A 24,985-nucleotide genomic window follows, 5' to 3' on the forward strand; every position below is an offset into this window, starting at 1 on the left:
TGGGCTTGCTGTGTGTCATGTCTGTGCAGGCAGGGCCCCAGCCCTGTGAGGGCTTTGCTTTCATTCAACAAAATTGAGGTTAAATAAATTCAGTTTCACTGAGGGGAGAAAATGGGTGCTTCTTCGTGTAGAATCCCATGACGTCCTTTAAGGTTTTACTGTCTAAAGCTAATCTGGTAATCTGATGAATCTGCCTTTTTCATGGGTTGGGCAGTTGGATCAAAGGTTACATCTCTGGTGTTGAGTAGCCTCCAGAGAGCTGTTTGGTAGAAAAAGCAAGCGTTTTGTTAAGGGAGGTTGCAGAATATTTTTTCATGTCTTGAGAGGGAGAGGAAAAATCTCTCTCTCAGGAGATTCTGGTGAGGCTGCCTTGAGAGATCATGGCTGTACCCTGGTCCTCTCATAAACTGCAGACAGGGAAGCCCTTGGTAAACGTTCTCCAAGGCTAGCCCACAGTCCCATCTCTGGAATACACTGCAGGATGGCCCAGCTCCTTCCTAGGCACAGTCATTGGGTTTATTTGAGGCCGCCCAGTTCTGGCACTCCAACCTAAAATACTCACCTAACTCCGTCACCTAATTTCGTTAGCTAACTCCCTGGTTTAGAAGCAGATTTCTGCAGGGGAGGAAGGAGTCCCTCCAGCTTTTTTTTTGTTTCTCTGTCCAGATTGCAGTTTGTGTCCAAGATCTGTTTTTGCCCTTGGTCCTAACATCCTATCCCCAGATGGCCTGGAGTCTTTCTTGCAAATTTGGGCTCTTAACGTCACTGGTCCAGGTACTCATCATTGGTCTGCTTCCCTTTTGTCCCATTCTGGTGGTAAATGGCACAGTTGGGATGCTAGGACCCAGGTGTACCTCGAAGCAAGGGGCTTATCCATCTGCCATGTTTGACAAAAGCCCACCATGGACACTGCCCATTGGATTTGTAGCCCTTCCATCTTTATCACAGGGAGCTGTTCCAGAAATCCTATAGTTTCTGGGTGATAAAGGATACTGGGTGACGTTCAGAGTTGCTGTTTGGAGCCAACACTGTTCCAGCCCTTGCCAAGAAGTTTGGACAAGAAGGTTATGGTCCTGCTACAGCAAGAAATGAGTTGGGGCCTGTCAACCTCAATTTGTGTGACAGCTCTCATAACCTGTTGTGAGGATATGTGTATGTGTACATGTATATTTAATAAACAGCATGCACCATGTGCTAGCCCTCTTCTAAGCATTTTACATATATTATCTTATTTAATTTCATAAGAAGTCTGTGAAGTAGGAGCTGTTATTATCCTCATTTTTAGATGAGAAAACTGACACAAAGAGAGGCTAAGTTAACTTGTGCATGGTCACACAAAAATAAATGGTGGCTATAATCTATGGAAAGTGCTTAGGATAGTCTCTGTCACATCAGAAGTGCTCAATCTGTGTTAGCAATAGCAATAATGAGTCTTTTTTAAATGATGAGTATTAGGTGTTTAGGCTATATTGTCCCCACTTTCTCCCTTTACATCACATATTCCAGATTTTGATCATGGAATTGAATGAAGTTATGCTTTGAATGAGAGCAAGTAGTGTGTAGTCAAGGATATTGATTTTAATTGTCCACTGTTGTCTGGCACAGGGTTCTTCTTTTGCAGAGGAAAATACTTAGGTTAATGCTTTTCCCTGAGATCTAGATGTGGGAGGGGGTCTTAATCACATCTGACTGTATATAACCACAGTATTCTTAGACACCATGTGAGGCTTCAGGAATAGTGTCAGCAGTTGCTCTACCAATGGCTGGAAGTTAACCACTGTGACTGTCACGTTAAAAACAGCATAGTATGCCCTGGCCTGTTGGCTCAGTGGTAGAGCATTGGCTCGGCATGTGGAAGTCCCGGGTTTGATTTCCAGGCAGGGAATACAGGAGAAGTGCCCATCTGCTTCTCCACCCTTCCCCCCTCTCCTTTCTTTCTGTCTGTCTCTTCCCCTCCCGCAGCCAAGGCTCCATTGGAACAGAGTTGGCCCAGGTGCTGAGGATGGCTCCATGGCCTCCGCCTCAGGTGTTAGAATGGCTCTAACCCTCTAGTGTACACCCCCGATGGGCAGAGCATCACCCCCTAGTGGGCATGCTGGGTGGATCTGAGTAGGGCACATGTGGGAGTCTGTCTGACTGTCTCCTTGCTTCTAACTTTGGAAAAGTACAAAAACAAAGAAACAAACAAAACAGCATAGTATTCTAAAAGTGATAAACTTCCTAGGTGTTTTTTCCTGATTTCCTCCTCCTTTGCTTAGGATCTCTGCCATTATCCTTCAGTCATAAATAGTACAAGGAAGGTTATTAGGTGACCTCTTGATGGACAGACGTAATCCAGGTGTCATATACTTTCCGGAAGGGTAAATGGAGACCTCATAGGGACGGTCACACACCGACTGACTCAAGGGCATGACTATGATAGCATCTGTAATCCTGGTCTCCAGCCTGGAGCCACTAGTGACTGTACCACAGATGTGGACATGGCTTTAGAACTGAACTTGAGCCACAGCAGAGCATTGCTCACTGACTCAGTGAGGAGGTGACATGGAATCTCCTATCTGGTCTCATTGCTGCAAAGTGTATTGTGAATGGTTGAAGTACTGGGACTGAGGTTAGGACAATATTTTACTAAAACGTTTAAAACTGCTTCTGGGCCTGACCTGTGGTGGTGCAGTGGATAAAGCATTGACCTGGAAATGCTGAGGTTGCCGGTTCGAAACCCTGGGTTTGCCTGGTCAAGGCACATATGGGAGTTGATGTTTCCAGCTCCTCCCCCCCTTCTCTCTCTGTCTCTCCCTCTCCCCTCTAAAAAAATGAACAAATAAATTTAAAAAAAGACCTGCTTCTGGATACATTTCCCAGCAACATGTCCTTCCGGTTGGCTCGCCTCTAGATCAGCTATGCTGGGATTCCCTGCTTAGTATCTGCATTGCCTTGGCTGTCGGAATCATTTTTTAGAGGTGTTGAATGTGTTCAGTTTAGCCTTTGCTGTGGCCTAGGAGATCATGTTGGTCTTTGCCAGAGACTGTTCACTGTAGACTGGGAAATGGGAGTGAGCACAGGAGCATGGCCTGCCTTTGGCTGAGAGCAGACGTTAGGAAGAGTAAGAGGACTGCAACCAGTTTTGGAGCCAAAGGTCCCACCTCCATCCTGTGCACTCCCCCCCTGCCTCACACTGTCATGAGGTCTGTGGTTGCTGGGCTGGGATGTGCAGCTCCATTCCTCTTGGGGCTTATACTAGCCATTCACAGAAGCTGTACCAGTCAGGGCTTAATCAGAGAAAGAGAGCCAGTAAGGGATATAGAGGAAGAGATTTTTTGCAAGGTTGGCATACACCATTGTGGTGCCAGGCAAGGCATGTCAGAAATCTGCAGGGCTAGAAGTCGGGAGGGGCAGCTGCAAATCTCAGGTATGATGAGCCGAGCCTCCGCTCTGAAGGCTTTTGAAGTGACTGAATCAGGACCACACAGATCATCTCGGATGATCTCCATTACTTAGAGCCTCCTTGTTATGGACTTGAATCACATGTACAAAATACCATCACAGCAGCCCTGGCCAGGTGGTTCATCCTGATACTGCCCAAGGTTACCGGTTTGATCCTCGGTCAGGGCACATACAAGAATCAACCAATGAATGCATAAATAAGTGGGACAAAACAAATCAATGTTTCTTTCTCTCTGCCTCCTTTTCTCTCCCTCTCTCCCTTCCTCTCTCTAAAATCAATTAAAAAGGAAAAAAAAAAGTTAAGCAGTGCTAGGTTTCCTGGGAGTCTGTTTAGGGAATCAAAATACCTTCACAGGAACATCTAGATTAGTGTTTGAACAGAGATGATAGATAGCCAAACCAAGTTTACATATAAAACTAGCCATCACAGCCTGACCAAGCGGTGGCGCAGTGGATAGAGCATCGGACTGGGATGCGGAGGACCTAGGTTCGAGACCCCGAGGTCGCCAGCTTGAGCGTGGACTCATCTGGTTTGAGCAAAGCTCACCAGCTTGGACCCAAGGTTGCTGACTCGAGCAAGGAGTCACTCAGTCTGCTGTAGACCCACGGTCAAGGCACATATGAGAAAGCAATCAATGAACAACTAAGGTGCTGCAACAAAAAACTGATGATTGATGCTTCTCATCTCTCTCCGTTTCTGTCTGTCTGTCCCTGTCTATCCCTCTCTCTGACTCTCTCTGTCTCTGTAAAAGAAAACAAACAAACAAAAAACAAAAACAAAAAATACTGGCCATCGCAGAAGCATTTATATCTGTAATCTATACAGCCTGCTATGCTGTATCTACCATACTTTCTAGTCAATCATTGTCATAGCCTTCAGCAGTTTTTGTTCTTGTTTACTATATGAGATCTGTCTTCTTCCCGCCAAGCAGTTACTTTGTTTCCATGACAGTCATTACTCCTTGCCCCTTGTTTCCTTTCTCCTCCACTTTCACCAGTGCAGCCCCTCAGGCCCCCTGGGGAAGGTGAGAAAAAGAAGAAAACAACCCAATGGGGAGAATCCCTGTGCAAGAGGCAGGGAAGGGTACAAGCCCTGCTTTTAACCCTGCTTTGCCTCACTGCTTCACCTTCATTCTCTTTAAAGCCTGGCTTTGTATTGCATAGTGTTGGAGTCCAGCAGACATAGTTTTAGTCTGTTTTAGCAGGTTGTTCCCTTGCTGAAATGAAGTAACCTAACCTCTCAGAGCCCCAGTGTCTTCAGTTGTCAAATGTGAAGATTCAGAATCTATGAAATGTGCACTTTAGTAAGTGATCAGGAAGAGGCTTTAGGGTTATTGTACCGCAGTGCTTGTTCCTGTTAGTAGGGGGCTGAGAGGGGCTCTGCCTACTGAACTCTGCCGATTTCTTGATTTGGGCAGCTGGGTGGTGGAGTAGCTGTAGAGTAAGAAATGAGGTCTTTGGCTCTGTTGTCAACTCTGCTTTCCACCAGAGTGGCCTCTGGCAGATTCTTTAGTTTCTCTGAGCCTTACTTTCCTTGTCTGTGAAACAGAGTGTAGATTATCGGTCTTGATGAAGAAGAACTCTGTAAAGAGAATTCTAGGAACCTATTTGGAGCCAAGTGTTTGTAAAGTTCAGTTTGTGCCCTTGAACCAGGATTGGCATATTGGATGTAATTTAAAAGAAAAATGAAAGAAAGAGTCCTCCCCAGTGAGGGATTTCCCAGAAGCACATTTGGAAGGCAAAAATAGATTGAGGACCATGGCAAGTAATAGTAACGATGCCAACATTTTCTTTTTTCCCGAAAAACACCCTTTAGAGGGAAAATACACTTTAAATATGGGTCAGGGTTCTCCTAACACTATGCTAACACTGGAGAATGACAGAGGGTAAATTCAGGAGTCTGGAGAGATCATTCTGTGAGGCCATCAGGGTTCTCTGAGTAGCCTGAGATTCTGCAGTGGAAAACTCTCCATTCTAAAGCAGCTCATGCGTCATTAATTTGTTACCCTGTGGTGACCAAGTCTGCCTTTCAGACAGAGTAAGACATTTTGCTTCTCTCTCTCTCTCTCTCTCTCTCTCTCTCTCTCTATATATATATATATATATATATATATATATATATATATATATTCACGCACACTATCATTTTTTGTAACATTTCCACGGGAGATGAGAGTATTGCTTTTGTACTGGCTCACATTCAAGTTTGTGAGTGTTCATATTTGGAGGGCAGCATCTCAGAACTTTCCTCCGGGACATGTGGAAACACGTAGGGTGTTAAGAACAGAGAGCAGTTTTAATCCTTCAGCTCTTTGTATTTCAGCAAAATAAAAATTAAAAGCAGAGGATAATATTGTGAATGTTTTGAGTAAAATTGTCTTGTTTTTGAAAGAAAGTAATCTATTTGTGGATTAAAAATAAAAACACCCAAGAGTTTTAAAATGGTTTCATGGGATTTGTGTTCTCGACTGCACAATTGGCAGGTTCCGTCATCACATGGCTCATGAATATGTAGCTTTGCAAATTATGACTGTAGGTTCATGGTCATGGAAGCTATTATTTCTTTAAGACAAACTTAAAAGAAAACATTGAGTCATGATATATGGTTAATAGAAAACATGTTTCAGATCACATTTCACATCACGTGGCTTTGAAGGAAACAGGCCAGCACAGCCCTCCCAGGGGCTGGGTAGGGAGAACGTGTGACTTTTCTCTCAGAATGTAGGGTTCAGTCCTCATTTGGGAGGTAAATATTTCAATACTGTTCCAGCACTTTATATAAGTTTGTTTTTGCTGGACTTTGTGCATGAAATACATCAAAACGTCATCTCCTTAGTGTCTTTCTGTGTGGGCACTGTTACGAGGTCTAGGGCCAACCTGCGTAGATCCTACTTATACATAAATCTGAATTCTAGAGAAATGCTTCTTCTAGTTTACCATATGGCTTTCCCCCCCAGGATTGAGCTAGCAAATACTTGGCATGGCAGCTGTTTCTGAAATGTCAGCATGTTTTCCCTTGCTTCGTTTGTTTTCCTCTTTCAGTTTTCCTAAACAGGCAACTCCGAAAAGAGATTTTTCTGGGGGATATCTAGTACAGCATAGGGAATATAGTCAATAATATTGTAATAACCTGTATGGTGCTGGGTGGGTACTAACTTATGGGGGGTCATTCTGTAAGTTATATAGATGTCTAACCACTATGCTATACTGCTGAAACTAATATAAAATAATATTCAATGTCGACTGTAATTGACAGAAATAAATTTAAAAATTAAAATAAATTTTGCTTATGTCTGCAAATAAAGAGGACACTGTAATAAATATTATTCTTAGTATAAAAAAAAGAGATTTGCCTGTGTGCAAGAATCAGGAAAAAGGAATAGAAATAGTAGACATTGGGTGAGTGTAAGGCAGGACTAAAGAGGGAGAGGAGCTACTTCTTATTGTGCAAGCGCTGAACTTTAACCAGAGTCAAAGTCATGTAAATATGTGAAGTTGAGTATGTGAGTTAGAGCAGCCCCCAGAGTTGTAACCCAAGTAGTAGGCACTCACCCAACTGATAACTGAAGTTTCAAGTGGACCACAGCTGAGCTATAGGGGTGTGTGTGTGTGATTCCTGGAACGGGCTTTCCTCTGAGATCTCAGTAGGCTTTTCTGTATCGTTGGGGAGCAATGGCTCCTCTTATTTTATGAGGCTCGTGTCTTTCTTTTTAGATGTGCAAGAGGATGACTCCATCTATGACTTGGCTTTACTCTCTCCCTCTTGGCCTTTTTTTTAAACTAGTGCAAGGGGAAAAAACTCTTGCCTGTTCTTTAAATAGTCCTGCATAGTTTACAAAGACTATTTGGAATTTGATATTTGTATCTATGGCCTAGAACAGTGAATGAGCCCCAAGTATGCATTAGAGTCTTGGGGGGAGATGCAGGAGATTATAATGCAGTTTACTGGACCTTACATTTCTACTTCTGCCTGTGAGGTACTGGTCCAAGGATCACACTTTGGGAAGCACTGGGCTTGAAATGTCTTCTTGACACTGATTTATGTTGTGAGACCAGACCAAAAAGTGGATGGATGGATGGAAATTAGCAGTTCATCCTTCCTTGGGGTCGTATTGGAGAAGGCTCTAGAGCAATGCAGTCCAATAGAAATAAAATGCAAACCACATTGGTAATTTTAAATCTTCTATTAGTGAATTTAAAAAGTAAAGGAAACAAGTGAAATTAACTATAATGGCATATGTTATTTAACCCAGTATGTCCAAAATAATATCGTTTAACATGTAATCAATAAAATAGTTGGGATTTTGGCCCTGGCCGGTTGGCTCAGCGGTAGAGCGTCGGCCTGGCGTGCAGGAGTCCCGGGTTCGATTCCCGGCCAGGGCACACAGGAGAAGCGCCCATCTGCTTCTCCACCCCTCCCCCTCTCCTTCCTCTCTGTCTCTCTCTTCCCCTCCCGCAGCCAAGGCTCTGTTGGAGCAAAGATGGCCCAGGCGCTGGGGATGGCTCTGTGGCCTCTGCCTCAGGCGCTAGAGTGGCTCTGGACGCAACAGAGTGATGCCTCAGATGGGCAAAGCATCACCCCCTGGTGGGCATGCCGGGTGGATCCCGGTTGGGCGCATGCGGGAGTCTGACTGCCTCCCCGTTTCCAGCTTCGGAAAAATGAAAAAAAAAAAAAGTTGGGATTTTATTTTTTTAGGCTTTTTTCTTCATTATAAGACAGTACAAAGTCTGGTATGTGTTTTACAACACAGGTCAATTTAACTGGCCACACTTCCGGTGCTCATTGGTGGCACGCAGCTGAACTGCTGTATTGGATCCCTGTGGAGCAGGATTCCTGTTTCTCCATGACTCCCGGACAGAACCTCAGAATCCTTCTCAGCACAGGACATGAGGCAGGCACTCCCAATTAACTGGACCTCAGAATTCCTTCATTCATTCAACAATTACTTGTTGAGTGTCTTTTCTGTACCCAGCACTGTTCTCGGTGCTTGGGATATGAACAAAGCAGATTAAGACCCCAGGCTCTGAAGGAGCTTACATTCCAGTAGGAGGAAACGAGCGATAAGCATAACAAATAAGCAAAGTCTGCGGTAGCTTGGAGGGCGACTGTGCTATGCTGTACTATAGGAATTAGAACATGTGAAGCAGGTTTGGGAGGAACCAAGGTTGCTAGAAGACTGGCTGCTGGGTGCTTGGGTTGTAATGTTAAATCGACCCCATTGAGAAGGTAGCCTGTGGGTGGACTTGAAGGAAGTGAGATGACACTTTATTTTTCATTCATTTATTTATTTTTTAAATAATAATTTTATTTTTTTAATGGGCGACATCAATAAATCAGGATACATATATTCAAAGATAACATGTCCAGGTTATCTTGTCGTTCAATTATGTTGCATACCCATCACCCAAAGTCAGATTGTCCTCTGTCACCTTCTACCTAGTTTTCTTTGTGCCCCTCCCCCTCCCCCTTTCTCTCCCCCCCCCCCCCAACCACCACACTCTTATCAATGGAGATGACACTTTAGATAAGACTTCATTACCTCCTCTCTTCTCATGTGACCTGTATTTTCACCAGGACGGTTCATGGGGGAGCATTATTTACGGGCTGGGGTCAAGAAGGAGGGAGGAGAGGGGTGGGACTAGATGAGGCTTCATGGTGTGGCATGACCCTCAGCAAAGTCCCTTTCTCCTTCCTCACTGAAGACGAGAGTAGTAGGGGAAGCTTGAAGAGGGACCGATGCAAGCGCCAGGCCTGAGTCAGCTGACTGCTGAGATAAGTGCGAAAACCAAGCGCCTCAGTTCCTGGAACATGGTGACTGCCCCTGGGAGCCGGGATTGGTTCCTTCACTCAGGCTTGGGAGCTCTTATCCCAGGGCTTCCGTGGATCTGCTCAGGGCCGTAAGAGTTAAAGCTTAAATACAGGTGTGGAAACAAAAGGCCTGGTTGCCTCTTTTGCTTTTTTAATTTTGCTTTTTTCTTGCTCTTTTGGACAAGGTTGTTGAAATTGCTCCAGAAAAAATAATAAACTTGGCTCTCGTTGCCTAGCTGTAAGTTCTTGTAATAAAACTTCCAGCACTGGCAGAGAGAGTAATGTTCTGCTCTTAAAAAACTCTGGTAGCATAACTAGAATTTAAAATACAAATGTCATGCGAGGTTTAAGTAGGAAGAGCACTCTGGAGAGGAGGTGGCTTGGTGTGGATCTCAGCAGCCTGGGATTTGTTGGCCGGTGAAGCACCTCACGTTTGCCCCTTCCACACATGCTTGCTAAGAATCAAGGTTCTTGGCGCTCTGTGCTCGGTTCATTCCCACAGGAAGACTTTTGTCATGTCAGGGAATGTCAGAGGATTGGGTTTTAATTAGCAAGCAGGAGAAAAGTTCAGTGGATTCTAGGGGAAGACATGGAACTACTAAATGATTTAATCATTGGTTTTTAGGTGGAGTTACTGGGTGAAAAATCAAATCATTAGCTTTAAGACCTGGATGAACGATCATTTCCTGGGCAGTGAGGGAAGTAAGGGTTACGGGAATGGAGAAATTGCAGCATAGCCTTTCCTGTAAGTAACAGTACTGAGCTTTCAACAAGAAATTATTGAGCCCCTGCTTTGTGCCAACCACTGTGCCTGGCCCAGGAGGTTCAGAATGAACAAGGTGCTTTCTTGGCCCTTGAGGTGTTCTTTGTCAGCTGAGGGTGGCAGGCTTTCTGGCAAATAGTACAGTTCATGTGAGTTGTGTACCAGGCACCGTGGGTAGCTCCATTCTTGAGCAGAGAAAGACACTGCCTGTGGAAGGACAAGGAGCAGTTACCGGGTGTGCAAGGCAGGGAAGGGAGGTCCAGGCAGGGAGCAGGATGAGAAAGGACTTGGGGGCCTGAAACAGCACGATGTGTTCTGCCACCATGAGTGATGCCACATGGCGAGTCCTGGGTACACGGAGGCGTGGTGGGAAGTGGGGTGGACAGTAGGCAGAATCCCTCTCTGGTCATGTGCCAGGTAAGATGCTTAGGTGCTATCCTGCATCATCATGAGTTTGTTTTTTAGGGAGTTCTTCCAGGTGACTGTGGAGGAGGATGAAGAGAGAATTGGCAGTTTGGAGAGTAGGAGGTTACTGTAACAGTTTGGTTGAGATGTAAGGGCCAGAAATGAGGTAGTAGCATGTCAAGGACCTACACATAAGGCAGAGTGGTGGATAGAATAAGCAGTCCTGGAGAGTTTCTGTCTTTTTATCCAAATATAAAGTTCTTATATTGTAACATTTAAAAAAAATTTATTGATTGATTTTACTGGGGGGGTGGGTGGTAGCGAGAAGCATCAACTCATAGTTGTTCATTGATTGCTTCTCCTATGTGCCTTGACAGGGCAAGCCTCGGGTTTCAAAACCAGTGACCTCAGCATTCCAGGTTGATGTTTTATCCACTGCGCCACCACAGGCCAGGCTTGCTCTTCACATTTTTTTGCAGTTGCTCCCCCCCCCCCCTTTTTAAGGTCTCTTATACATTTGAGAGGGAGCAATGTTTTTTTGTTTGTTTGTTTGTTTTAAGATTTTGTTTATTGATTTTCGAGAGAGAGAGAAAGGCAGGGAAGGAGTTGGATAAGTGATAAGCATTGACTGGTAGTTGTTTCTCGTATGTGCCTTGACCAGGCAAGCCCAAGGTTTCGAACCAGTGCACTCAGCGTTCCAGGTCCACACTTTGTCCACTGCTCCACCACAGGTCAGACAACATTTTTTTTTTTTCTGTATTTTTCTGAAGCCGGAAACGGAGGGAGAGAGTCAGACAGACTCCCGCATGCGCCCAACCGGGATCCACCTGGCACGCCCACTAGGGGGCGACGCTCTGCCCACCAGGGGGCGATGCTCTGCCCCTCTGGGGCGTCCTCTGTTGTGACCAGAGCCACTCTAGCGCCTGGGGCAGAGGCCAAGGAGCCATCCCCAGCGCCCGGGCCATCTTTGCTCCAATGGAGCCTCGGCTGCAGGAGGGGAAGAGAGAGACAGAGAGGAAGGAGAGGGGGAGGGGTGGAGAAGCAGATGGGCGCTTCTCCTGTGTGCCCTGGCCGGGAATTGAACCCAGGACTTCTGCACGCCAGGCCGATGCTCTACCACTGAGCCAACCGGCCAGGGCAGGCAACATTTTTTAAAAACAGTTTCTTATTCACTCATTTATTTTTCTTGCAATGGCGATTGTAACCCTCCCTCATATTAGGAAAATACTCTTTTCTCTTGTTTTGTCTTGTTTTGCTAATTTCTTTACATCTGTATTCTTCCACAAAGTTTAACCTTAGCCAGACTCTAATAAGTGTACTGCACCATGAAGATCAGGTAGGACTAGAGCTTTGACAGGAAGAGTAATGACATCGATATATCATGTCTTTGATTCAGTAGGGCTCTTGACAGGTTCTAGCATGATGCTCTTACAGACAAGATAAAGACGGTTTGTGGGATCAATCCATAGTTGGATCCCAGCGAGTGCTGTTTAACATGCTTGGGTCAGCATGGGAGTGTACCTGTTAAGTCACAGAAATGAGCCTGCTCTTATTCAGCTTCTCAGGGATTTACTTCTTTATATACTTATTTTCTATTTTAAAATATTTTTTAATTTTTAGAATTAATACAATATTATATTGGTTTCAGGTGTACAACCACATGATTAGACATTATATAACTTATGAAGTGATCTCCTTGATAAATCGAGTACCCGTCTGACACCATACATAGTTATTAGAATATTATTGACTGTAGTCCCTGTGCTGTACTTTACATCCCCATGACTATTCTGTAACTACCATTTGTATTTCTAAATCCCCCCAACCCTTTCCCATCTGGCAACTATCAAAATGTTCTCTGTATTAATGAGTACGTTTCCATTGTGCTTGTTTATTTGTTTTTTAGATTCCACGTATAAATGAAATTATATGGCAGTTATCTTCCTCTGTCTGACTTATTTCACTCAGCACAATACCCTCTAAGACCTTCCATCCATATTGTCACAAATGGCAAGATTTTGTCTTTTTTATGGCTGAGTAATATAATATTCTATTGTATGTATAAATACCACCTCTTTTTTTCCACTCATCTGTTGATGAACTCTTAGGTTGCGTCCATATCTTGGCTATTGTAAATAATACTTCAGTAAACATATGAATGTATTTCTCAGGGATTTAAATGAATGTGTATAAGATACTCATATAAAATTTAGAGATATTGATAGCTAACAGAAAAAGGATTTTTATGTGGTCTCTAAAGACTTGAAATATGGATCTAAAGAATAAATAGCCTGACCAGGCGGTGGCACAGTGGATAAAGTGTCAGACTGGGATACGGAGGATCCAGGTTCGAGACCCCGAGGTCGCCAGCTTAAGCGCGGGCTCATCTGGTTTGAGCAAAGCTCACTAGCTTGGACCCAAGGTCGCTGGCTCGAGCAAAGGGGTTACTCAGTCTGCTGAAGGCCCATGGTCAAGGCACATATGAGAAAGCAATCAATGAACAACTAAGGTGTTGCAACGAAAACTGATGATTGATGCTTCTCATCTCTCTCCATTCCTGTCTGTCTGTCCCTATCTATCCCTCTCTCTGACTCTCTATCTCTAAAAAATAAAAAAATAAAAAAAATAAGAATAAATATAAGCTTCTGTTTTTATATGAAAAGAATTAATGATGTACAGGAAGGATGTGAATAAAGACCTAAGGATTTAGGTCCCATCATCACCACCACCTCCCTGGTATGAGTTGTTACTTTCTCCCCTGGTTAATTCCAGAAGTCTACTACTGGCTTCTGCTACTTGTTTCTCTTCAGTGTACTCTGGACTTGGCAGCCAGAGTGATCTTGTTAAAACATTTGTTAGGTGTTTTAGGCCCTGGCCTCGTGGTTCAGTGGATAGAGCACTGTTCCGGCATGCTGAGGTTGTGGGTTTGATCCCCGATCTGGACACATATGAGAAGCAATCAATGAGTGCACAACTAAATGGAACAACTAAGTGGAACAAGTTGATGGTTCTCTCTCTCTGTATGTCTCTCTCCCCCTCTTTTCCCCTCTCCCCCTCCCCCTTCTCCTCCTCCCTCATACCTCCCATTCCCCTCCCCCTACTCTCAAAACAATGGAAAAGTTTCAAAATTTGTTCAGTGTTTTAATAACTCTCACTGGTGGCCCATCTCATCTACACTAAATATCACAGTTCTTAATGGTGGTCTGTCTGCGAGGCTCAGCTGGGCCTGCTGGTGTCCTCTTTTCCTCTCCGACCTTTTCTCCCACCTGTCTCCTCCTCACTCCTGTGCCATAACGATGCTGGCCTTCTTGCTCTTCCTTCCCCGCACCAAACCATTATACCTGCTGCTGTCTGGACCATAAGTGCTCTTCCCTTGACACCTGCATGGCTTGTTGTTGTCGCTCCTTCAGGGCTTTAACTGCTTAAAAACATTCTCAGTTAGACTTTCCCTATCATAGCATTTGAAAGTGTAGTACTCCTCTCCTCTCAGTTTACTTGACTCCATAGCACTAATTATTATATTATATATTGTACTTATTATTTTTCTCCTCTGGCTTCCTTACTAGACTGTAAGGTCCATGGGATAGGGACTTTTTGTCTTTCACCTTCTCTGCTGTATTCCCAAAACCTGCAACAGTACCTGGCACAGAGTAGGTGGGTACTCAATAAATATTTGTTGGATGTATGTTTAAAGTATGAAATAATGAATATGAGATAATAGCAGGGTTCAGCTCATGAAAAAGCTAATGTGATCTTGGGCCTTACATAATCGGGGGCTTTATGCAGTGTCCCCATTATACAGAAAGAGATTTATGTCAAGAATTGGCTATCAAGTCCAAAATCTGTATAGTTTACATTCCAGATTGAGTTCTAAGGCCAGCAGGAAGAGCTGAGGTCCCAATCTGAAGACTGTTGGGCAGGAGAATGCTCCTTTACTAGGAGGAAGGGCCAGCCTTTGGTCCAGTTCAGGCCTGTAAGTGATTGGATGAGGACAACCCATGTAAGGAAGGGCTATGAGTTTTATTTACTCTACCAATTTAAATATTAATCTCATCGAAAGAGCGTCCTCACAGGAATATTCAGAATAGTGTTTGACCAAATATCTGGGTACCCTATGGCCAGTCAACCCGACAGGTAAAATGACCCATCCCAGTACATTTGTCAGACTATATCTGTCAGACTATATCTAAAACTCGGGGTCTTGTCTTGAGCACCACATTTCAGACTCAGCTGGAGATCTGCCTCCCATGGGGTCAGGGCAGGAGTGGAGGGGGTAGCTATAATGCATTAAAGAAGTGAAGTTGTGAGCAGATGTCTGAAGTGACATCTTCAGACATGCGAAGGCTTGTCCCCTGGAGGTAAAAGGAACGAGTTCCTTTGTCTGGAAGACACAGCTCAGACAAGTGGATGGAAAGCAAATTTTACGGACAAAACTTAAGAACAGGAGAAATCTTCTGCCTTGGGAGCTAGCCAGGCCTTCTTTCTGGAAGGGTTCAAGCTGAAGCCATCTGTGACCAGGAGTCAGAAGTTGCTCCTTCTGATCTTGCCCTGGTGCTGTTTCTCTGACCTCGGGTAGGCCATTAGCTTTTCTGAGATTTCCTCCTCTCTACCATGGAAATCCCCTTGGAGGTTGTCCTGAGAATCGGTTGGGAATAACAATACCTTCTAAAACTCAGTGGGGGTTGGGGGAGGCCTTTGTCAGCATCCAGCTTTGTCAGAGCCTGGAGAACTAGTGGTCAGCAGGAGTGCTAACTGACCCCTTGTTGCAGCAGAAAATTTCCACTGATCTGCAGTCAGGAACACTTCACTGCTCCTGGAAGCTCACTTTCTTCTTAGTGGAATGTGCCTGAGGAGTGGCAGTTAGCTCCTTTTCCAAATTCCTCTGCCCTGAACGTGTGATCCTTGCTGCTGGCCCTGAGCACAGCTGGAGCAGAGCCTATGGTGCACAGAGAGTCCTGCCAGGAGTGGCCCTTCTCGGCTATACTCTGTGGCCACTTCCCAATTACTTCAGGATGTATACTGAAGTGCTCCCTATTTCTTCTCATTGACACTGTTCATATTCTTACCTCTGGAGTGTTCCAGGGTGATGTATCCCACCTTCTACTCTGAGAAATGTACTCTTTGTATAACATACAGTGTGTCCGTAAAGTCATGGTGCACTTTTGACCGGTCACAGGAAAGCAACAAAAGACAATAGAAATGTGAAATCACCAAATAAAAGGTAAACTCTCCCAGTTTCATACCTATTCAGTGCAGTTCGATGTGGGCTCACGCACAGATTTTTTAGGGCTCCTTAGGTAGCTATCCCGTATAGCCTCTACAGACTCGTCACTGACTGATGGCCTACCAGAACGGGGTTTCTCCACCAAACTGCCGGTTTCCTTCAACTGCTTATCCCACTGAGTAATGTTATTCCTATGTGGTGGCGCTTTGTTATAAATGTGCCGATATTCACGTTGTACTTTGGTCACAGATTCGAATTTAGCGAGCCGCAGAACACACTGAAATTTCCTCTGTACCGTCCACATCTCGACTGGCATGGCCATGGGCTGCTCTGCTATATACATGGTGTTATGTCATCGTCTGCGCATGCGCACATGCTGCCACATCATCCTACAGAAACTGGGAGGGTTTTCCTTTTACTTGGTGCAGATTTCACATTTCTATCGTCTTTTGTTGCTTTCCTGTGACCGATCAAAAGTGTACCATGACTTTACGGACACATTGTATTTAAAACCCAGTGTTTTATTTTATGGTTGTGACATGAATAAGAACGGAACAGAACATCCAAGGTGCTTGCCTCAACATTCGGAACTGTGCTGGCACTGGGACAAAGGCCTCTGGACTGTTGTGATTGTTTTTGTTTGTTTGTTTGTTTTTTCAGTGACAGGCTTAATAAAAATGACTTTTTAACACAAGTGCTTTTCTGTGAAAAGATTTTACTACAGTGCTTAAGCCTCTATACGTAGGTTAATTCTGTTATTGTTTGGCAGGCAAATGGCTCAAGAAGGTTTTCTTATGCCAGCAATGTCAGAACAAGGCCGAAGCTAAGCAGTGTCCCCTGGTTTCCTTTATAATTGGCATCAGGACATTTAGCTAATGTCATTACCACACTTGATTGCACTTTGTGGTGCTTAATACATAGTAAGTGTTCAATAAATGATAACCACTGTTAGTGGTCATAGTTCATGGTCAGGTTATTAATGATTAGTTCTGGGCTTCCCAAGTCAGTAGAAAGCAGAAAATTTCTCTTATTCTCTACTAGGTACTAAGCCAGATTTTTTTTTCTTTTTTTTCTTTTTTGTATTTTTCTGAAGTTGGAATCGGGGAGGCAGTCAGACAGACTCCCGCATGTGCTTGATCGGGATCCACCCGGCATGCCCACCAGGGGGCGATGCTCTGCCCATCTAGGGTGTCACTTTGTTGCAACCAGAGCCATTCTAGCGCCTGAGGCAGAGGCCACAGAGCCATCCTCAGCGCCCGGGCCATCTTTGCTCCAATGGAGCCTTGACTGCGGGAGGGGAAGAAAGAGACAGAGAGGAAGGAGAGGGGGAGGGGTAGAGAAGCAGATGGGTGCTTCTCCTGTGCGCCCTGGCCGGGGATCGAACCTGGGACTCCCGCACGCCAGGCTGATGCTCTACCACTGAGCAAACCGGCCAGGGCACTAAGCCAGATTTATACCACAGAAAGGGCTGTCAATTTGGGAATCCAGTTTGGGGACCCAGCAGATGTTTGAGTGGTAGAAACATTCAGTTAGTCCAAAGTATAGACCGGGTTCCTCAGTCCCAGTACTGTGGAGAGTTTGGCTAATTCTTTCTCGTGGGAGCTGCCCTGTGTATCACCGTAAGTTGTTTAGCAGCACCCCTGGTCTCTCTTCACTAACTGCCAGTAGCTCCGCTCTCCCAGTTGTGGTAATCAGCAGTGTCTCTAGATATTGCTGGAAGTCCCCTGGGGGACAAATCACTTTTGGTTAAGTACCACTGGTACAGAGGAAGCTGTGAGGTGCCCACATTGGGCCTGACATATAACAATGTTTTTCAAATTATGTATCACTCAGTACCCATTAAGACAGGGCTTCTCAATTGTGGGTGAACATTGGAATTACCAGGGAGCTTTAAAATATTCTGATGCCTGAGTCCCACCCCAAAGATTCTCATTGACCTGGGATGTGGCCTGTGCCTAGGATATTTAGAAGCTATTAGGGGCTTCTAGCTTTCAGCCAAGTAGGTCATAGGATCAATTTGGTGAAGTACTTCTTTGCAAGCATCTAAAAAATATATGTATATATAATGGAATAGAAAGTATCAGTGCCTGACACAATACTTAAATACTGTTTTGTATGTGGGTGTGGTAAGGTTGAAAACACTACTGCAAGCATAGAATCCTTAGCAAAATCCTTGCCCTGAACCTGCTCTTAGTCTGGCTGTATATAACTTCTTTAGAACCTGCTTGCTTTTTGTTAATGATAAATAATTAATGAGAAATTTTATACAAGACATTTATAGTTTTATGACTTGAGCTCTTGTGGGTCTTTTGCTCACATTTTGAGGTTTCAGCCTGACATTAATAAAATCAGTTATTTTATAAATACTAGCCAGTAAAGATGACATGCATATTTTCACTAGTAACTAAATTTGATTACAGTACAGCAACAAGATAATGATTTTATTTTGTTGTATGAGTTAATTATATATTCCATCATTTGCTAGGTCAGCAGTAGTTTAAATACATCCAGCAAGAGCATGGGACTTGCATAATTCATCCTGAAAGTTTTATTAGGCTGAGTCTGACAGCCTCTTGACTTCATTATCTGTAGGAATTTGGGGGTCTTACAAAATAAACTGTAATACACATTCATCTCACTGCTAGGAAGTAGTGTGATTGGTAGAAAACTGGCAATCTCTGGCCATTCTTTTTATCTCAGTGCTCAGGAGAACATAAACCAAGGAGACTCTTACTATGTCCTGTGGTGGGTATACTGCAGCAGTGGAAGACTTTGAAATCAAGTTCACTTGCTAGCAGGACTTTCAGCTTGCTTGCCCTGATCTTGAAGCCCATTACAAGCCCATGACAACACTCACCATGACTTCCTGCTTGACTGACTTGAAACATAGTACTTGAAAGATTGGCCTTAAGTGTAGATAGCTAGAAAATGGCCATGATAATTGATATGATTACTCACAATGCACCTTGCAGTCTGTCATAAAGTTCTTTAAAAAATTGAAAGGGATATCTTGTGTCATTGGTAGCTTTGCCATTAGCAAGGAGAAGTAGTAGCCTTGAGATTATTTCTAGAATCAGCTGCTGAAAAAAGATAATCTGTATAACAAAGGGATGAGGTTGGATTGACAACTATCCATTAGTTATCTGGTAAGTGTTCTCTAATTATGCTTGAGCTCCAGGTAACTGCACCACGTTAAATATGGAATTCTCTTTCCTCTAGGTGTCTGAGGGTTCTGTAGTCCACTTTTCATCAAGAAACTTCTCATTGTCAGCAGAAACAGAAGAAAGGAGCTTCCCGCATGGAAATGAACATCTGTTAACTTGGGCCCGAAAGGAGTATGGAGCAGTCACTTCATTCACTGAACTCAAGATAGCACGAAACATTTATATTAAAGTGGGGGAAGGTAAATTTTATGTGGTTTCAATTAATGACTGATTTACTACAGTAGATTGTTTTCTTTTCTGAGACCAGCTGGTTAGGGCAAGAAATCACATAGTTACAGAATGTGGGAGCTGGCAGGAACCTGCGGGATCACTGCCCCCCCCACCACACACACTCACACACTCACACACTCACACACTCACATCCCCGCCTTCCCGTTTTCCTTCTGAGAAAACAGGCCTGGTAATGGCCAAGTGAGAAGTGGGGAGTAGCCCGGCTGAGAGAGGAGGAGGCTGTGGTGTAGGATTTAGAAGATTGCCGTACACAAGAGTTAGAAAAAGTGAGTGCTGGGCAAGAAGCTGAGAGTGAGGGACAGGAGCTGGTAACTGGCGGCATGAAGGAGGAGCTGGCAGACTGGGTCAACGGTTAGGGCTTCCTTTTACCTATTATTTTGCAAACATTTGAAGCCAATGTCAGCGTATGATTTTGAGACATCAGTTAAATTTTGGACAACAGCAGAGGAAGAGTGTTTGAATATACATATTTTTAATACTAAGGCCTGTTGCAAAGACAGATGATTGGAGGAAGGAACTAACTGAATGGCCTTGATAGACTTCCCGTGTTAATGTCCTTGCCTTGCAGAGCGATATAAATATGTGGTGACTCAGTTTTGAAAGTGTATTACTATTTTTTTAATAACTTTTTTCATTATTATTTTTAGTTGAACATATTTGGAGCCCCCGTAAATTACTACAAATAACAACTCTCGTGAAAGGGTCCTTGTTAGAGCCAGGTGATTGTGTGAAAACCACCCTTCAGGTCTTCAGTGTCCATCTGCGTTCTGATGAATTTATGGCAGTTGTCACCTCCTCTGCTGACAGTGTGGCAGCACAGGGTGGGTTACCGAGTGCCTGTTCCCAGCCCTCTTTGGCCCTGCACTGTTTGACAGACGCAGGAAAAGTGGACACTGATGTTGGAGCGTGTGCTGTGTGCAGGGGCCAGCGGGGCTTTCGCACGCACCCAGCGCCCACTGAACCCCACCAGTCACCCTAGAGGAAACCATTGTTTCCGTTATTTTACAGAGGGTTCGTGCACAGTGAAGCTAACTTGCTCCAGTCCACATTACTAGCAACTGGCAAAGTCAGAACTCAAACCCAGGTTTCCTGACTCTTGAGTCTAATGCTTATTGCCTGATGCTGTACTTTAAGCCTTAGCCAAATAATCACAACCTGAAAATGAAGTGGGCTACCTACATGGAAAGGCTTGTTCAGGACAGTACAGAGAGGAGGAGTTTTAGACAAGAACTAGGTTTAAAAAGTTGAAGTTTGTTGCTAAACTGTCATGGTAGTCAGGTAGCTAATAAGTCAAGTCCATATGGAACAGAATAAAAATCTCTTTTAACAAAAGCTCTAAGCCCTGGCCAATGGACTACATTTCTGAAACAGAATTCTGGTAGCATGAAAGAATGTTGATTACCCCCTTGGAATTTGTTAGAATAAGAAAATGTGTTATAGTAACATTTACAACATCAGGCTCTGTTCTCTTGACAGTGAACAAGTTTCTGTGTACAGCCACCACCTGCCCTTAGAGTGAGGACTAAGTGACTTCCACAAGGCCACACACTGTGTTGGAGAAAAACTTAAAGGACTTGGTGTCTGGTCCAGTAAAAACTGGTCAACTCCTTGGTAACACCTTTGGAGTCCCTGAAAGTTGACTCCAGCTACTAGCTGGATATAAGTTGTTGGCCCACACCATGGAGAAGAACAGCTGAAGGAAGTGAGAGTCCTGGATTGGGTCTGTCAGTGGACCACAGGGTGATGTTGTGTCTCCCTGTGTGTTGGACTCCATGAGCGGGCCTCATCATTACCTTACCAGAATCTGACTTTTCTCCACCATCCAACCCACGGACCCCAGGCCTCTTTTGCTCCCTCCTTGGTAGCTCTCAAAGTGTAGTCCCTGTCCAGCAGGGGCCTTATCACTTGGGAACTTGATAGAAAAGCAATTCTGGGGCTTCCCCCAGACCAGCTGAATTGGAACCTCTGAGGGTGGGGTCCAGTGTCTGAAGGAGCGTTCCAGGTGACTCAGATGCTCACTAATGTTTGAGAACTACTGCTCTCACCTGTAGACCCAGAGTGGAAGAATGCGGAGTGCTCAGGTCTTACCTAGCTGGTCTTATTAACTGTGAAGCTTCAGGCAACACATTGATTTACCATTCACCACTGGAGCCTCAGTTTCTGAAGCAGGAAAATGAGTTTGCATTACCTCCCAGGGTCTCATAGTCATTTGTCAGTCCTTTCCTGAAATACAAATAAGCATGTAACTCTCCCCTCCCCCTACCCCAAACATGCCAGGTTTCTACCCGGGGATTCCCCTTTGTGGTTTCCTTTCTACTTGGCAGTTGGTGTAAGTTTTGATGCCAGGCATGCACAAGGTCGTTTGGGGGGGGGGGCACACACGCACAACAAAAAGTAATCTGCTTATTCAACTTAGTGACAGTGGCATCTGGGACTTGAGCCCTTAATAACAGCAACTTTTAAACAATTAAATCTTTGCTAGTGGCTTAGGAGAGTCACAACGTGGGAGAGTGCTTTGTTAATTTGTTTCAAAGCTCACATCACAAGTTTGTTCATTCAGGGATCCTATACACATAGACCTACAGTGCCAGGCACCCTGTGAACTGAATACTGTATGCAGGCTGGAGTCCCACTAGGGTCCCATTCTCTTGAGTTCGAGACTAGCCTGTCCCTGGCCCATCCACACCCCCTCTGATTCTTAATGACATTTTAGCCTTGCCACCCCGGTATCATTTTCTGTCCTGTGATCTGGGGGAGGCATCCACAGGGCTGCAGCTGCAGGGTGTGCATTCCTCATCTGCTCATCTGGCAAAACCTTCAGCAGATGTGGAGAGGAGGCTGCTCCAGCAGCCTGAGTTGGCGGAGTCCTGGCCTTTCTCTGAGAGGGTGTTAGGGAAGAATGCAGACTGCAGAGCTAACACTCTTCTTGGAATGATCCAGCAAGTGGGGGCCTCATGAGCTCCTCTGGTCCCCTCTGTTCTAAGGATGGCTCTGGGATGCCATGGTGCACAGAGCCCTGTTGCTACACTGTGTGCTGTGGACTTCTGCATAAGGGAGGTTGCACAGTTTGGCAGGGGTAGGGGAGGGATGATCAGCCCAACCTTGGGACCTCCTGTACTGATTCCTCACTCCTCAGTGAGACTTGCATGTGAATTTCAACACTGGCATTCTGTCCATTAAATAAAAGGGCAGAAGTGTGTTTCATTAAAGTGCCAGGGCTCCGATTAATTACTCTGTCTCTGAAAAAGTTTGCTACACCTAGAACTTCCTTGACACTGGTCCCAGCTGTCACACTGCCAGCAGTTTCAAATTCTGTTTAAACATTTAAACCACTGAATGGAAATCCCATCAACCACAGTGATGTGTAAACAGTGTGTGCCATTGGGGGAGTATCTTCAGACTCTGGTACTTGCATCGCTTTCCCTGGTGGAGGTGATGAGCAGTCCTCAGTTCAAGAGACAGTGTTTGTGAAAGCACCTTGTAAACTGCACAGTGCCAAAGAAACATGAGTCATCTGTGTCAAGATTGTGAGAAAGGATACGTCTGACCTTACTGTGGTCCCCAAACTCTTACCTTCAGTCTGAAGTATATAAAGTGCTGTGAGGAGTGAATAAAGTGAATAAGAGGGAATGATTAATTGTGCATGGTGGGCCAGAGAGTTAATTGGGTAGCTGGTCCTCCTGTTCATTGAAATAGCAAATATGCAAGGAGGAGTGTATGCGGGGGGTAGGATAGATAATTGGATTCAGTCTTGAGTATGCTGACTGTGAAATAGTTAGTGGGTTTTTAGGTGGGAGGTTCTTGGTAGACAGATGACAGTACAGGCTCAGAAAAGGCATTATGATCTAGATGTGCGTGGGAGCTAGGGGAGTGATTGAGATCATCTGGAAGAATATGAGACAGAAAGATTGAGGAAGGAAATGAGGGTCTTAGCCTTGGTTTTATATCAGGATCAACTATGGAGCTTTTCACAAAGAAAGACGCTTAAGTTCCACCTAGAATCTTCTGAATCACACTCTCTGGGGTGGGGTCCAAACAGGTGGATTCTGATGTGTCCCAAAGATTGAGGACCACTGGTCTTTAAAGGATGAGCAGAAGAGGAGTAGCCAGTGGGAGACTGAAAGGTGGATCAGAGGAAATGGATGAAGACCACGAAGTATCACAGAGAACAGGAAATGAGCGGATTTAGACCAGAAGAGGCCAGTAGAGTTGATTGCTAGGAGGTCACTGGTGACCAGAGGGGAGGCATTTTAGGGCAGAGGGTGAGGAGATCTAAGGCCTTTGCTAGCACTGTAGGTTCTTGTGCCCTGCTCTTGCTCAGTGTCACCTGTCACCTTCGCTTTGAATCTGGTTACCATGGGATTGTAGATCGGGGATTTGACAGATTGTTCTGCGCTTCTTTACTTTCAGATCAAGTGTTCCCTCCCACGTGCAACATAGGGAAAAATTTTCTCTCACTCAATTACCTTGCTGAGTACCTTCAGCCCAAAGCAGCAGAAGGGTGTGTGATATCCAGCCAGCCCCAGGATAAGGAAGTACATATCATCGAGTTAATCACCCCCAACTCTAACCCCTATAGGTGAGTGAGTGTGTGTTCTGAACTGAAACAAGAGGAAAATAAATATCTTTCTTGACTTGAGGCAGGGAGCCTGCACAGGCAGGGAGCCACAATGCTTTGGGTGAGACTCACAGAAGCTTTGAAGAAGGGAGTAAAGGCACCAGTGGTAGGTGCATTTTATTTTCTGTGTCTGTCTCTAGACCCTCTGTATTCCAGTTGAGTTCTTGAAGGCTGTTCTGAATGTCCTAGTCTAATGAACAGGACACAGTTACTCTTGCTGCATCATTATTTCCTATGAGATAACCCCTGATAAGAAAATTCCAAAATGTGTCTTATTAACATAATTATTATTTGAATAACAGTCTGTATTTATAAAGTTTTGTTCATAGTGTCATCAGAGTACTCATCACTGCTTACTTCAAAGCTGCATCTGTTGGGGGCAGCCCTTCACAGTGACAACCATGTAGCTGTTAGATGTAACTTCCCTCTTCCTTATGTTATGGTTCTCTGTCCCCCACTGCAACTTGCTGAGCCAGGACTGAAAATTTAACCCTCCCTACCAAGAATGAATAGGGAATTTTATAAAGGAAATAAAAAGGGGAAAAGTTGGCTCTTCTTCCACTTTAGCCTGAGATTCATGTGAACTAATGACTTAAAACATAATATTGTAGAGGGATGTTGAAGTTAAAATTATAATCAAATTTTGATTTCAAAAATGAATAAACTACAGATCAGTTTTGGTAAAATTCCATTCTGTCCTACATGAAGAATTCTGTGAAAATTTAAAAGGCACTGAGACTAGGAGCAGCCTGGCCAATGCTGAGACAGTTAGCCTCTGGCCTTATTTGAGTGGATCATCCATTTTTCACTTTACGGGTGTGTAAAACCAAGATGGAAAGAGAGACTTTCCTTTAAATTCAGAATGACAGAGATGTTATTGTTTGGTAAAAATTCCCTTTTATACTGAATTCTTAGAAGTTTGGGTTGTTTTCACCAATTTTCCAAGTAATCACTTGGTTGACCATCTGTTTTATTTTAATAACTATATATCGAGAAGTTTGGGAAAATAAATGCAGATATAATTATGTAGCAAATGTTAATGGCATAAGCAAATCTTATATAAGCCAAGAGATTCTCCAGCCTTTTGCATCTTATTCTGAAGTTTCCTATTTTTTTACTGTCAGGCTTTCCTCCCCCCTGCCACCTACCACTCACCAAACTCTTGCCCACCCCTGGTTTTGAAGGATTTTGAACATATAGCATGTTGGAAAGTTACACATTGAAACACTGAAGATGTTGAAGGTTGAAAAAGCAACAATTCTGCTTC

The 24,985-nt window shown here is 44.3% G+C and overlaps 1 protein-coding gene across 3 annotated transcripts in view; it reads left to right on the top strand.

The window, feature by feature from the left end:
* Window positions 1–24,985, top strand: part of TGFBR3 (transforming growth factor beta receptor 3) — a 225,038-nt gene that overhangs the window by 149,315 nt on the left and 50,738 nt on the right. For all 3 annotated transcript variants that reach the window (XM_066376794.1, XM_066376793.1, XM_066376795.1), the window contains 2 exons: window positions 18,865–19,048; window positions 23,511–23,679. In XM_066376794.1, the coding sequence (XP_066232891.1) occupies window positions 18,865–19,048; window positions 23,511–23,679 (353 nt within the window). The remainder of the gene's footprint in view (window positions 1–18,864; window positions 19,049–23,510; window positions 23,680–24,985) is intronic.

Source organism: Saccopteryx leptura, chromosome 3 (assembly GCF_036850995.1).
Source record: "Saccopteryx leptura isolate mSacLep1 chromosome 3, mSacLep1_pri_phased_curated, whole genome shotgun sequence".
In the NCBI taxonomy this organism is placed as follows: Eukaryota; Metazoa; Chordata; class Mammalia; order Chiroptera; family Emballonuridae; genus Saccopteryx; species Saccopteryx leptura.